Here is a 14343-nt window from a genome sequence, read left to right as displayed (position 1 = left end):
ATTGTGAATTTTGTAAAAGATTTTAGAAACTTCTTGTCTTTTAACATCATTCTCTATTTTTCTTTTTAAATCAATTTGTATTGGAATATAGTTTCTTTACAATGTGTTAATTTCTTCTGCACCGTAAAGTGAATCAGCCATACCTAACCATATATCCCATATTTCCCTTCTTTTTATTTCCTTCCCATTTATGTCACAACAGAGCATTGAGTAGAGTTCCCTGCACTACCCAGGAGATTATCATTAGTTATCTATCATATATAGTATCAATAGGGTATATATGTCAGTCCCAATCTCCTAATTCATACCCCCGCTTTCAGGCTCAATATCCATACTTCTATTCTCTACCCAATAGCCATACTTCTATTCTCTTCTATTCTCTGTGTCTCTATTTCTGTTTTGCAAATAAGGTTGTCTATTTCTTCTTTTTTGTTTTTATTTGTTTACCTTTTATTTTGTATTACTAACTGGAGCATCAGTTCAGTTCAGTTCACTCGCTCAGTCGTGTCCAACTCTTTACAACCCCATGAATTGCAGCACGCCAGGCCTCCCTGTCCATCACTAACTCCTGGAATTCACTCAAACTCATGTCCGTCGAGTCGGTGATGCCATCCAGCCAATAGCCAGTTAGAAATGGTTTGACAGTTTCAGGCGAACAGCAAAGGGACTCAGCCATGCATATACATGTATCATTCTCTTCTAAACTTCCCTTCCTTTTAAATGAATAAATAGATAATAGAAAATGCTTCCTCTAAAGCATTAGATTTTGTTTACCTAATAAGACTTTCTATCATTGTGTGTAAACCATAGATCCCCAACAGTAACTCTATAACTAATACTATCTTCGGTACCTTAATCCTAGGATAGAAGTCAAGAGGCATACCAAGGAGCTGGAGACAGATTTCTTGTCCTTAGAATGGGCAGCCAGTGTTGCCTGGCTGCTCATAGTGAGAAACTGTGACAATCCAAGAAAGATCTTTAACAGCCATCTCTGTGCCAAACCACTCTTCATTCCATTTTTTTTTCTCCATTTAGGATGTAATTTTTTCCCCTTTTCTGGCTATAAACATTTCACTTCCTCCATGTTGCTAATAGTTTTTATTACTATTGACAGAACATGATCTGTTTTCTAGGCTCTGTGATGAATGATGCACAGATATCATCTCATGTATTTTTCACATCATGATCACCCCCATAAAGTAGTTTTCATTTTGTAAACAGAACTTTGAAGATTATAGACTTCAGATGAACCCAAGGTTGCACATTAAGTGGAAAACCAGGCATGAAGCTCGGATCTTGTTAATTACATAGCTCTTATCCCATGACTGCCCTAAAGGACCTACTTGGCAATTTATTCATCCTCATTACCTCTCTCCAGAGTTCATGATACTCAGACAGTGTTCAGTAAATAACTGGTAAAGCATGCACTGACACAGGTCATGTTTACATATTGACTTTATTATTATCTCCACTAATTCTGTGCCACAACCCATCGTACCCCTCTGTACATGGTGGCACTGAGTTATAGTAATAAGTATCTTGCCATTCATAACACATGCTTAGTTATGGTAAAGCCAGGTCTAGTCCCAGACCTCACCTCCTACTGTCCCTGTTTCCTACTCTATCATACTGACAACATCCCAGGTTACTCTCTAATGTAAAAGGATTAGGGAAGCCCTCCTGTCCAGGTTTGTTTGAAGAGAAGATGTCCTGATCACTGAGTTCAATTACCATGCTTAACTGGTTCTCCCACCAAGTTACAGCTTCCAACTTAGTCTCCAACAATATTTCAGTTGATAATTATTTCTCAGTTTTCTCCAGAATCCATGGAGAAAGAGTGGGTAATATTTACTGGAGATCTCAGAGACACATCTGCTCTTAGTTTTTATGACATTTTAGTGATTTGTAGTTTCTGTATTCCACTTTTACTCTCAAAAGTTTCCAAGCTATTTGAAACCATTAAAACAAAAAAAGTGAAAATTTCAAATAAAATAAATTGCTGCCATTACAAAAGTGAAAGTGAAGTCGCTCAGTCCTGTCCGACTCTTAGTGACCCCATGGACTGTAGCCCACCAGGCTCCTCCTTCCATGGGCTTTTCCAGGCAAGAGTACTGGAGTGGGGTGTGGCTTTCTGCTGCTGCTGCTGCTGCTAAGTTGCTTCAGCCGTGTCCAACTCTGTGTGACCCCATAGATGGTAGCCCACCAGGCTCCCCTGTCCCTGGGATTCTCCAGGCAAGAACACTGGAGTGGGTTGCCATTTCCTTCTCCAGTGCATGAAAGCGAAAAGTGAAAGTGAAGTCGATCAGTCGTGTCCGACTCTTAGTGACCCTATGGACTGCAGCCTACCAGGCTCCTCCGTCCATGGGATTTTCCAGGCAAGAGTACTGGAGTGGGGTGCCATTGCCTTCTCTGGCCGTTACAAAAGGCCTGAGACAAAAGAACAAAAGGAAGTTCACCTAAGCATAGATAAATATCATAGTTCTATGGCCCTGTTAACCTGACTTTCAAAATCTAAGATCACCTCGAATTTTATTATTGTGCTATGGGAATGTAACCTAGACAATATGCTGGATTTAAGTAGTATTAGTTCTCTGTTCACTTAATACTGGACACAGCTAGAAGAACCCATATGCTGTGAGATCTGGTAAAGTCTGGAGACTGATTATGGACAGATACTTATCACACTAATACTTAAACTTGTTCAGTAGATGTCTTTACAATGGAAAATTCCATAACATTTGTCTTATTCACTGTTATGCCCACAGGACAAGGCCCAGTGACCTAATAAGTATTGAGTGAGTTTGTTGAATGAATGAATGAATCGATACCACCTCGCCTTTCAAATTATGATGCAATTGTTTATTTATTTACACGAAAACAGAATATATGCATATGTGCTCAGTCCTGTCCGACTCTGCAACCTTGTGGACTGTAGTTCACCAGACTGCTCAATCCATGGGATTTCTCAGGCAAGAATACTAGAGTGGATTGCCATTTCCTTTGCAAAGGGTCTTCCAGACTCAGGGATCACACCCTCATCTCCTGTGTTTCTGGCATTGCAGAGGGATTCTTTACTGCTTGAGTCATCAGGGTCGAGTGAAATCAGAAACATGAGCAAAGTAATTGGGATACAAAACAACTACGCTAATTTTAAAAATATATTCTCTTTAAAGTTGAAGGTATAAGAAAACCAATTCTGAATGAACTCCATCCATTTTTCTTGACTCTTTTTTTTTAATATAAATTTATTTATTTTAATTGGAGGTTAATTACTTTACAATATTGTATTGGTATTGTGATGACTGCAATTGCAAAAATAAAATAAATAAACCAGTTAAATATTTCATGTATCTAAAACTTTAGTATAGCACAAAACATAAAATTTTACTTATATGTGCACACACAGACATGCAAACACCAATTATTAAAATATGACTCCATCATCAACAACAGAAACAACTTGATTAAAAGGAGGGTAAAGATCTGAAATAGACATTCTGCAAAGCAGACAATAAGCAGATGAAAAGACGCTTAATATCATTTCCATTAAGGAAATGCAAGTCAAGTTGCCAAGGAAATGTCACCTACCATCCACTAAAATGGCATTCAATGAAACAAAAGGAAAAAGGAAAAAAAAAATATGGTGAAATTGGAACCATTGTACACTGTTTGTGAAAACTGTAAAATGGGACATTCACTATGGAAAATAGTATGGAGATTCCTCAATTAATTTAAAATTAACATTACCCTATGATTCAGCAATTCTACTTCTAATATACACCCAAAAGCATCCTGAGTGTTCGTGTTTATAGCATGTTCATAGCAGCATTATTCACAATACGTAGGAGATGAAAACTATTTTTGTCCATTAACAATAGGAGGATAGTCAAAATGTGGTATATACATACATAGAATATTACTCCCACTTTGAAAAGGAAAGAAATTGACATAGTTGGAATCTACTTGATGGATGAACCTTGAGAAGATTAAGTTAATTGAAATAAGCCACCACAAAAAGACAAATACTGCAGGATTCCAGCTATCTGAGGTTTTTGGAGTAGTTAAATGATAAAAAAAAAAAAAAAAAAAGAAGGTGGGAAGGTGGTTTCAGGGACTGGGGAGGGGAAGATAGGTAGTTTAATGAATATAGAGCTTCCTTTTACAAGATGAAAAAGTTCTGAAATTAGTTGCACAACAGCGTGAATATACTTAATACTACTGCACTATATACTTCAAATGGTGAAGATAGTAAATTTTATGCTTTGTAATCTTTGTGTGTTTGTGTGTGAGTGTGTGTGTGTGTGTGTGTGTGTGTGTGTGCATGCTCAGTCCTGATCAATACTTTGCAATCCCATGGACTGGGGCCCTCCCGGCTCCTGGGTCCGTCGAATTTCCCAGGCAAATATACTGGAGTGGGTTGCCATTTCCTACTCCAAGGGATCTTCCCAATCCAGGGATTGAACCTGTGCCTCCTGCATTGGCAGGCAGATGCTTTACCACTGTACCACACGGGAAGCCCTTTCGTATGCTTTATCCCTATTTTTTTTTATTTTTTATTTTTTTACTTTACAATATTGCATTGGTTCTGCCACACATCAACATGAGTCCACCATAGGCATTTTATCCCTATTTAAAAATAAGGCTTCATATCTAGTTCCAGCATATCCTGTGATTTGTGAGTTTGCTAACTTCTCTCTTTTTTTTATAATTCCATCTACTGTTGAACCTCTCCAATCATGTTTAGTTGTTAAATACCTCAGTTTCTAATACCTTAGATTCAAGGGATTAGATCTGATAGACAGAGTGCCTGAAGAATTATGGACAGAGGTACCTAACATTGTATTTGAGTCAGTGATCAAAACCATTCCCAAGAAAAAGAAATGCAAGGAGCAAAACGGTTGTCTGAGTAGGCCTTACAAATAGCTGAGAAAAGGAGAGAAGTGAAAGACAAAAGAGAAAGGGAAACATACACCCTTTTGAATCCAGAGTTCCAGAGAATAACAAGGAGAGATAATAAGTCATTCTTCCATGAGCAATGCAAGGAAGTAGAGGGAAACAATAGAAAGGGGAAGGCTAGAGATCTACTGAAACTAACTGGGGATACCAGTTGCAAATTAGTATGTGTTACGTTGTTTATGGGATGTGTTATGTTGTGTTATGTTGTTATGCATCATGTTGTATCAACATGCATCATGTTGTTATGCTGACTATAAAGAAAGCAGAGCACCAAAGAACTGATGCTTTTGAACTTTGGTGTTTGAGAAGACTCTTAAGAGTCCCTTGAACTTCAAGGAGATCAAACCAGTCAATCCTAAAGGAAACCAGCCCTGAATATTCATAAGAAGGACTGATGCTGAAGCTGAAACTCCAATACTTTGGTCACCTGATGGGAACAACTGACTCATTGGAAAAGACCCTGATGCTGGGAAAGATTGAAGCCATGAAAAGAAGGGGATGACAGAGGATGAGATGGTTGGATGGCATTACCAACTCGATGGACATGAGTATGAGCAAGCTGTGGGAGTTGGTGAAGGACAGGGAGGCCTGGCATACTGCAGCCCATGGGGTTGCAAAGAGTCAGACATGACTGAGCAACTGAACTGAACTGGTGTTGTTTATAAATCATGCCAAAACTAATTTTCAATGTTCTAATCTCAAAACCTGAGGTTCTATTATTCTCATCCTCATATTGTTACTCTCCTTTGTTGGTTCCAATCTTCCGGGTGTTCCCAGGAGAAACTTGTGAGGGAGCTTTACCTGATTATGGATCCTTGGTGGCTCAGATGGCAAAGAATCAGCCTGCAATGCGGGAGACCCAGGTTCGATCCTTGGGTCAGGAGGATCTGCTGGAGAAGGGAATGGCAACCCACTCCAGTATTCTTGCCTGGAGAATTCATGGACAGAGAAGCCTGGTGGGCTACAGTCCATGGGGTCGCAAAGAGTCAGACATGACTGAGTTATTAACACTTTCACTTTCACTTCACTTTACCTGATTATTAGAATCTAAGTCCAGTTCTCAATGTACATTCAGGTACAGAACCTTAAATGCAAAAATGAAGTTCTGTCCTGATGTTATCAGATTAGGCTAAAGCAGGACATTAATCCATATACATTCCCAATAGCATTTCTCTGACCTTGTTACTATCTTTTCTCCCTTTTTCCTGACCAATGATCTTAAAGTTCTATAGTTCAAGCATCTTCCTTATTTGGCTCCCTTAATGTATTCTAGCTCCTCCAGCCACTGTCCCCATGATAGTCAGAATTGTCTCTTCATATGTCCTCTCTCCCCTAAATACTCAAGCACGTTGCTACTGAAAACCCTCTTAACTTTTCTTAGACCTCCTGATATGGAGATCAAAATCTTGACAGTGACCAAATGGGCCTTAGTAATCACGTGTTTTAGGGCCTCCCCAGTTTTATCTCACAGTTCTTTTCCTCTCTTTCTCAAGTTTATCAACTGTGCTGTGCTCTCTTTCAGATCCTGTGCACTTGCTGTTGCCTCTGCCTAGAATGCTTTCTCCCTTCCCTTCCCTACACTCTTAATCTCTCTTTGGATCTCAACTCAGATAACAGTTTCTCAGAGAAGTTCCCCTGGACCTTCAAGGAACACTACCTAGTTCTTCAAATAAAAATAATAATAGATATTAATGTGGATACTTCTCATTGGAAAAGACCCTGATGCTGGGAAATTGAGAGCAGGAGGAGAAGGTGGGGGACAGAGAATGAGATGGTTGGATGGTATCATCAACTCAACGAACATGAGTTTGAGCAAACTCCAGGAGATAGTGAAGGACAGGGAAACCTGGAATGATGCAGTCCATGGGGTCACAAAGAGTCAGACATGACTGAGTGACTGAACAACAAATATTCATACACATGAAAGAGAAACATAATTTCTTTGAATACAAACACTCTCCCATTATAACTTTTGATACATCGAACTCTTCTTTCTAGCATTTACTGCATTAAATAATTATAACTTGCATGTATGATTATTTGATTAATGCCTTTCTGGGTCTAGACTGCAATCTCTATGAGAGTTGAGACCACGACTATTTTCTCCTTATCAGAGCATAGCAATTTTGTACATCACAGCAGCTGTGAATAAATTTGGGATAAATGAATAAATGACCTCACTGAAACTGCCAATTTGTTCACATCACTTTCTCCTCCGTCAGCCTTTTCTTGTCTTTACTTAGCTTCCTGTCTAGTTTAGATTCTTTTGACTATTATTATAATTAGTTTTAAATCACTCAAATCCTTCTCTCCATCATGTCTTCCTGCCAAGCCTTTGGTGCATCCACGCGCCTACTCCATTCCTCCACCTGTTCTGTTAAGCTTTCCTGGAGAAAAACCACAAGTCAAGCAGCAATAAATTCATCATCACCTACCTCAAGTGTTGCTGCCTTCTGGACTTTTCTTTATTCGGATTGTGCTCATGGTCTACTAGAATAAGTGTTGATATGGAATTGGTACCTGGACTTCTACTCAACTCCTGGGGTCTAAATCATAAGGAACAAAAGCAGGATTCACCAGCAAACTGAGGACTAAAAGATCAGTAAGTTCTCAGTATCTCCCACCACAGGACTCCTTGGTAAGTCAGGTGGAAAACTGAGCCTGGGGAGACTCTTCCTCTTTACCGGCTGATTTGGTGATAGTCAGGCTTCCCAGGTAATGCTAGTGGTAAAGAATCCATTTGCCAATGCAGGAGACTTAAGAGCCACAACCTCAATCCCTGGGTTGGGAAGATCCCCTGGAGGAGGACATGGCAACCCATTCCAGTATTTTTGCCTGGAGAATCTCATGGACAGATAAGCCTGGATGGCTCCAGTCCACAGGGTCACAAAGTCGGACACAACTGAAGTGACTTAGCACACATGCAGGACAGTCCAGGATCTGCCCGAATTATCGTCTCCTCACCCCCTCCCCCAACACAGGAGGGAAAGCTGAAATAACTAGAGCAAGGGAGAATGACTTCCTTCTCCTACTAATGTTTCTTAATTCCTCAGACTCTCTCTGCCCCATACTGAGAATCCAGGTCAAGTATATCATTCTACCATTTAGTTTTCTGCACGACCTTTCGTATCAAACACAGTGATGCATGCCTTGCAAGCCATTTTGTACAAATGTTAGTTTTTAATAAATTAAATTTCCTAAAGGCTGAGATGCTTCTTTGTATAATTGCTTTTTGATGTGCTTCTCATCAATTAAAGAAAATTAAAATCCTGAATACTTGGCTTTGCTGGGTAAGATGTAAATAAAAAACTAATACTAAGAGTTCTATTTTATTAAATGTAAATATTTAATGTATTCAAGACATGCACGGAATCTACATTTAACACCAATAACTTGGGCATAAGGCTTTGTTTACTGAAAATGAAGAAATTCCATAGAGATGATGGGCAGCATGTCAACTATAGTTAACCATACTGTATTGAATAGTTGAAGTTCCCTAAGACACTGTCTTAAGTGTTCTCACCAGACACAAAAAAAGAGAACAAAAAGGAAAGAAAAGAAATGTGAAAAAGGAAAGAAAGTGGTTACTCTGTGAGGTGATGGTAATGTTAATTATCTGATTAAAGTGATCATTTTACATCGCATACATGTATGACATCAAGTCGTACACCTAACATATGGACAATTTTTAACTGTCAAATATATTTTAAGAAGCTGCTTAAAAAAGGATGACTGGACCCTGGGAAGGCACAGTCCAGGCTGTTCCACCCCAGGTGGCCCTTGTAGGGCAGTCCAGAAATTGAAAAAAAGGATGACTGAAAGCTGCCTTTACAGGTTCAGCTTCAAGGCCAAGAATTAATGTATTAGTGACCTATTAATTCATGAAATACAATTAGAAAGCTTAGTGACTTTAAAGTAACAATTTATTAGTATAAAAAGCAAATTGAAACTTTGATGAAAAATGCAGGTAAACTACAACTTACCATTCATCCTTTGTTGCTTGTGATAATTCTGGAAGATTTTTGTACTTTCTGGAGAAAATTTTTAAAATAAAACTTATTTATTGAACTCTGCCCTCTTGAGATCTGATAACTATTTATTCTGCAAAAAGTATCATCTCTGAATGCAGAATATTTGTGTTTTCAGTTTGACTGTGATGTTGATTTAGCACACGCAAACTTGATTCTGAAACATCTGGGTTGGTATCTAAGATAGTCCAAGGTCAATGTCATGGTGTTTACTTCCTAGTCAAAAGCATCGTTATCATTTTTTAAATTTATACAGCCTCTACAGTTTTTTTCAAGTCATTAATCACTCTCTAAAACTTTTAAAGTAATTAAGGATAAATAAGATGGCAGAATTATTAACTTGGACATTCTTTTATATGAACAAAAATATTAAGCTTACTTTTTATATAGAAATACAGATATACTTGAAATAATCTAACTACCTAGATGCTCCTTAAATATTGAAACTTTGTGATCAGAAACTAGGGGCAAAAGTCCTAAAGAAGAGACCAAATCCTAGTTCCTTTCAGAGTAAACTCCATGATTTTGGAGTAAACTCCATGATAAATTAAGTTCTTGGACCTCAACTTTCCTCATCTGTAGAAGATGTCATCAGAGAATTATAAGGTTTAAATAAGACTGTCTATATACTCTTTTCCTTTCAGATAGACTCTAACTTTCTTGAACAGAGGGACTATGTTTAACCACACAGCCTCAACAACATTTCTGGCTCTCCTGGAAAACAATTAATGTCCTGCCTGATATAATTGGTATCCAGTATTTGTGAGATAAATTGATCAATGTATGTATAAATAAGCAAGTTAATGAGTGTGTTCAATGAGGAATTTGAAATATGTCACCCCAAATATTTATTGAGTACACCAGGCATTTATCCAAGAAACTTGAACAGATGCTGAGTACTATAAGACACATATTTCAAGTTACAGCTAAACGTTATTTTTGACCTCAGTTTGTTTCTTACCCCTTTAGTGAAAGTCGCTCAGTTGTGTCTGACTCTTTGAGACCCCATGGACTATACAGTCCATGGAATTCTCCAGGCCAGAATACTGGAGTGAGTAGCCTTTCCTTTCTCCAGGGGATCTCCCACCCCAGGGATCAAACCCAGGTCTCCAGCATTGAAGGGGGATTCTTTACCAGCTGAGCCACAAGGGAAGCCCAAGAATACTGGAGTGGGTACCCTATCCCTTCTCCAGCAGATCTTCCTGACCCAGGAATTGATCTGGGGTCTCCTGCACTGCAGGTGGATTCTTTACCAACTGAGCTATCAAGGAAGCCCTTACTCCTGGCAACGGGCCTTTACTTCCCCTACCCTTTGGAGGACTGCCCATCTCTAATCCACTGTACCATGTACCACGGTCACAGAGGTGGACATGGGATTCAGCAGATTTGAATCTGGATCTGAGGCTCTCAGAAGCAATGGGCAGCTGAGGTTGAATCACCTGCTGGCAGGGCCCTGAGGATGCACCACAATTTCTTGCTGCTGAGGAGCTGCCCTAGTTTCTAGCCTTCCATGAGTTTAGTTTTTCATCAATTGCATTAATTTTCTGAGCTAACCCAGTTACTATTTCTTGAATAGATCAATCTTTTTGCCTCAAATAATAAAATAATTAATTAATTAAAGCAACACTTGAGCATCCCTGGTGGCTCAGACGGTAAAGCATCTGCCTGCAGTGTAGGAAACCTGGGTTCGATTCCTGGGTCAGGAAGATCCCCTGGAGAAGGAAATGGCAATCCACTCCAGCACTCTTGCCTGGAAAATCCCATGGATGGAGGAGCCTGATAGGCTACAGTCCATGGGGTTTCAAAGAGTCAGACACAAATGAGCGACTTCACTCACTCAGAGCAACATGAAAAAGCAGTAAATACATAAATGTATCTGTAAATACATGATATATATGCCAAATGAATTTTAAAATTATTATATTATTCCACTGAGGGATATTTTACAAAGGAAATCATAAAAGATTTCATCTTTAATCAGTTTCCTTCACTCTCTTTCTGTCTAGTTACTAAGATATAATTATAACAAGCAGTTAATTGCTTCCTTGCTTAATAGGATCTCTGACTAGGGGGATTAATACCCAAAGGAAGACCAAAGTTACTTAAAGCTTGTTTGGGAATTTTTACAGTTCCTAGAGTCAAAGAGGGAATTATTGCAAGAGAGAAAAGCACATTGAGATTTTTCGCATTCTATTTGAAAGCCATCGGAAAAGAGAATTCTGGCTATCTACCAGCAGACTGCAAGCTGATGGGAGTTTAGCAGGACAGGGCTGCTTCCTTCTCCTGCAGAAGGAGAGAAAAGCAATTTTAAATTCAATAGCATCAGCCAGTTATGTTCCCTCTTTGCCTTGTAAGTGCCCAAATTTTGTTTTTTTTTTAAAAAAAGTACTGACTCTCACCCTCTCTCACATATCATTACCACCAAAATAAAGTAAAAATAGAGCTAGAACTAGATAGGATTTTAGGCAGTAGAATTCATGGATAGATCTATGATTTGAAGACCTCAGTGTTGGAAAAGTTAAAGCAAGTTGGAAAAGATATGAGAAGTGTTCAAAAGATATGAGAAGTGTTCAAAAGTTAGAAATTGGAAAGGAACCTCTACTACATCTACCCCTGGGCCGTCTATTGCCATAAATTTGTAGTTTAGTGGCTAAGTCATATATGACTCCCTTGCCACCTGATAGACTATAACCCACTAGGTTCCTATGTGTGTAGGATTTTCCCAGCAAGAATACTGGAGTGGATTGCCATTTCCTTCTCCTGGGCATCTTGCCTACCCAAGCATCCAACCCGAATCTCTTGGTTCTCCTGCAATTGCAGGCAGATTCTACATGGCTGAACCACCGAGAAAGTATGTACTATGCCTTCAATGTTCTTGGCAGAGTTTCTACCTCTCAATTTTAATATCATCTTTATGTTTAAGCAAATTTTGCTGCTGTTAAGTCCCTAAGCATGTTGGACTTTTTGCCACGCCATGGACTATAGCATGCCTGGTTCCTCTGTCCTTCACTATCTCCCAGAGTTTGCTCAAATTCATGTTCATTTGCCCATTGAGTCGGTGATGCTTTCTAACTATCTCTTCCTCTACTGCCCTCTTCTTTTTCCTTCAATCTTTCCCAGCATCAGGGTCTTTTCCAAGGAGTCACCTCGTCAGATCAGGTGGCCAAGGTTTTGGAGATTCAGCTTCAGAAACAGTCTTTCCAATATTCAGTGTTGATTTCCATTAGGATTGAGTGATGATGGATGAATGCATTGGTATTTTGTCTGTCGACAATCAGCCTCCACATTCGAGCTTTCCTGTCTTTGGTCTCCCCTAGACCTTCCTCCCAAGAATATGAGGAACCACACAGAACTGAATGAGTTCATCCTACTGGGAATACCTCAGACACAGGGACTGGAGACTGTGCTCCTTGGCATCTTCTCATTTATTTACCTCTTCACCCTGCTGGGAAATCTGTTCATTCTTCTAGCAATTGTCTCCTCCTCGACCCTTCACATTCCCATGTACTTCTTCTTGGGACTCCTATCTATTTTGGATATGCTGTTCCCCTCTGTCACCTGTCCCGAGATGTTATTTTATCTTTCTGGCCAGAGCCAAGCCATATCTTATAAGGGATGTGCTGTTCAGCTCTTCTTTTATCATTTCCTGGGTTCTACAGAAGGCTGCCTCTATTCTGTGATGGCTTATGATCGTTTTGTTGCCATCTGTCACCCACTGAGATATATGCTCATCATGAGACCTGGAGTCTGTGTTGGTTTGGTCATGGCAGCTTGGTTGGTAGGTTGTCTTCAGGCCACCATCCTGACATCCTTTACCTTTCAGCTACCCTACTGTGGCCCCAATAGAGTGGACCACTTCTTCTGTGACATTCCTGCTGTCTTACCCCTGGCTTGTGCTGATAGCTCCCTGGCCCAGAGAGTGGGTTCCACTAATGTTGGCTTTCTGGCTTTAACGCTTTGGTTGAGTGTTTGTGTCTCCTACGCACACATTGGGATTGCCATTTTGAGGATCCGTTCGGCAGAGGGCAGGCAGAAAGCTTTCTCTACCTGCAGTGCCCACCTCACTGCCATTCTCTGTGCCTATGGACCTGTAATCATCATCTATCTGCAGCCCACACCCAACCCTTTTCTCAGTGCCACAGTGCAAATATTAAATAATATTGTCTCACCCATGCTGAACTCATTAATCTATTCCTTAAGGAACAAGGAGGTGAAAAGCTCATTAAAAAGGGTATTCTATAATGTAGTATTTACTGCTCTGGACTAAATTATGAGTTTTGTGAAGGATTTTAGATTTATTGTCTTTTAACATCATTCTCCTAATTCTTCTGATTTTTTTTTAATTTTACTGGAATATGTGCTTTATAATGTTGTGTTCATTTCTTCTATGTAGTAAAGTGGATCAGTCATACCCACACACGTATTCCTTCTCTTTTGGATTTCTTTCCCATTTAGGTCACCGCAGAGCATTTAGAGTTCCCTGTGCTACACAGCAGGTTCTTACTTTTTATCTATCTTATACATAGTATCAATAGTGTATATATGTCAGTCCCAATCTCCCAATTCATCCTACCACAGCCTTTCTGGCTTGGTATCCATATTTCTGTTCTCTGTATCTGTGTCTCTATTTCTGTTTTGCAAGTAAGGTTGTCTATTTCTTTTCTGTTTCTTTGTTTTGTTTTTTAATTTTTATTTTGTGTTGGAGTATAGCCAGTTAACAATGTTGTGAGTTTCAGGTGAACAGCAAAGGGATTCAGCTATACATATACATGTATCGTTCTCCTCCAAACTCCTTTTCCTTTTAAATGAATAAAGAGATAGAAAATGCTTCCTCACATTTGTCTTATTCACTGTTGTATCCACAGGACATGGGCCAGTGACAAAGTAAGCACTGTGCATGAGTTTATTAAAAGAATGAATGCGTACCACTTAGCTCTTTAAATTATGATGTAATTGCATATTTATTTAATGAAAACTGAAACATGATAGAAATAATTGGGATACAGAACAACCACCTACACTAATTTAAATATACATTCTCATTAAAGTTGAGAATATATGAAAACTGATCCTGAATGAACTCTAACCACTTTTCTTGACTCAAATCAGTATTGTGATGATTGGCATTACAAAACAATTAAATCAGTTTAAATCTTTCCTGTATCTAAAACCTCAGTATATAGCACACAACATAAAATTTTACTTAAAAATATGTGTCACAAATATATGCAAATATGAGTTCTTAAAATCTTACTCTATCAACAACACAATAATAACAAAAACAAAGAACTTGATTCAAAAAAGTGGGCACAATATCTCAACAGATATTTCTCCAGAGGAGACATACAGGTGGCTTAAT

The 14343-nt window shown here is 39.0% G+C and overlaps 1 protein-coding gene across 1 annotated transcript; it reads left to right on the top strand.

Annotated features, from left to right (window-relative positions):
- The first annotated feature begins 12318 nt into the window (after positions 1-12318).
- LOC139180581 (olfactory receptor 10N1-like) lies at positions 12319-13251 on the top strand. Its single transcript, XM_070782443.1, has one exon. It carries the CDS (start codon positions 12319-12321, stop codon positions 13249-13251), a length of 933 nt encoding a protein of 310 aa, XP_070638544.1.
- The last annotated feature ends 1092 nt before the right edge of the window (positions 13252-14343 follow it).

Source organism: Bos indicus, chromosome 29 (genome assembly GCF_029378745.1).
Source record: "Bos indicus isolate NIAB-ARS_2022 breed Sahiwal x Tharparkar chromosome 29, NIAB-ARS_B.indTharparkar_mat_pri_1.0, whole genome shotgun sequence".
NCBI classification, from domain to species: domain Eukaryota; kingdom Metazoa; phylum Chordata; class Mammalia; order Artiodactyla; family Bovidae; genus Bos; species Bos indicus.
This window is presented reverse-complemented; position numbering and strand designations above follow the sequence as displayed.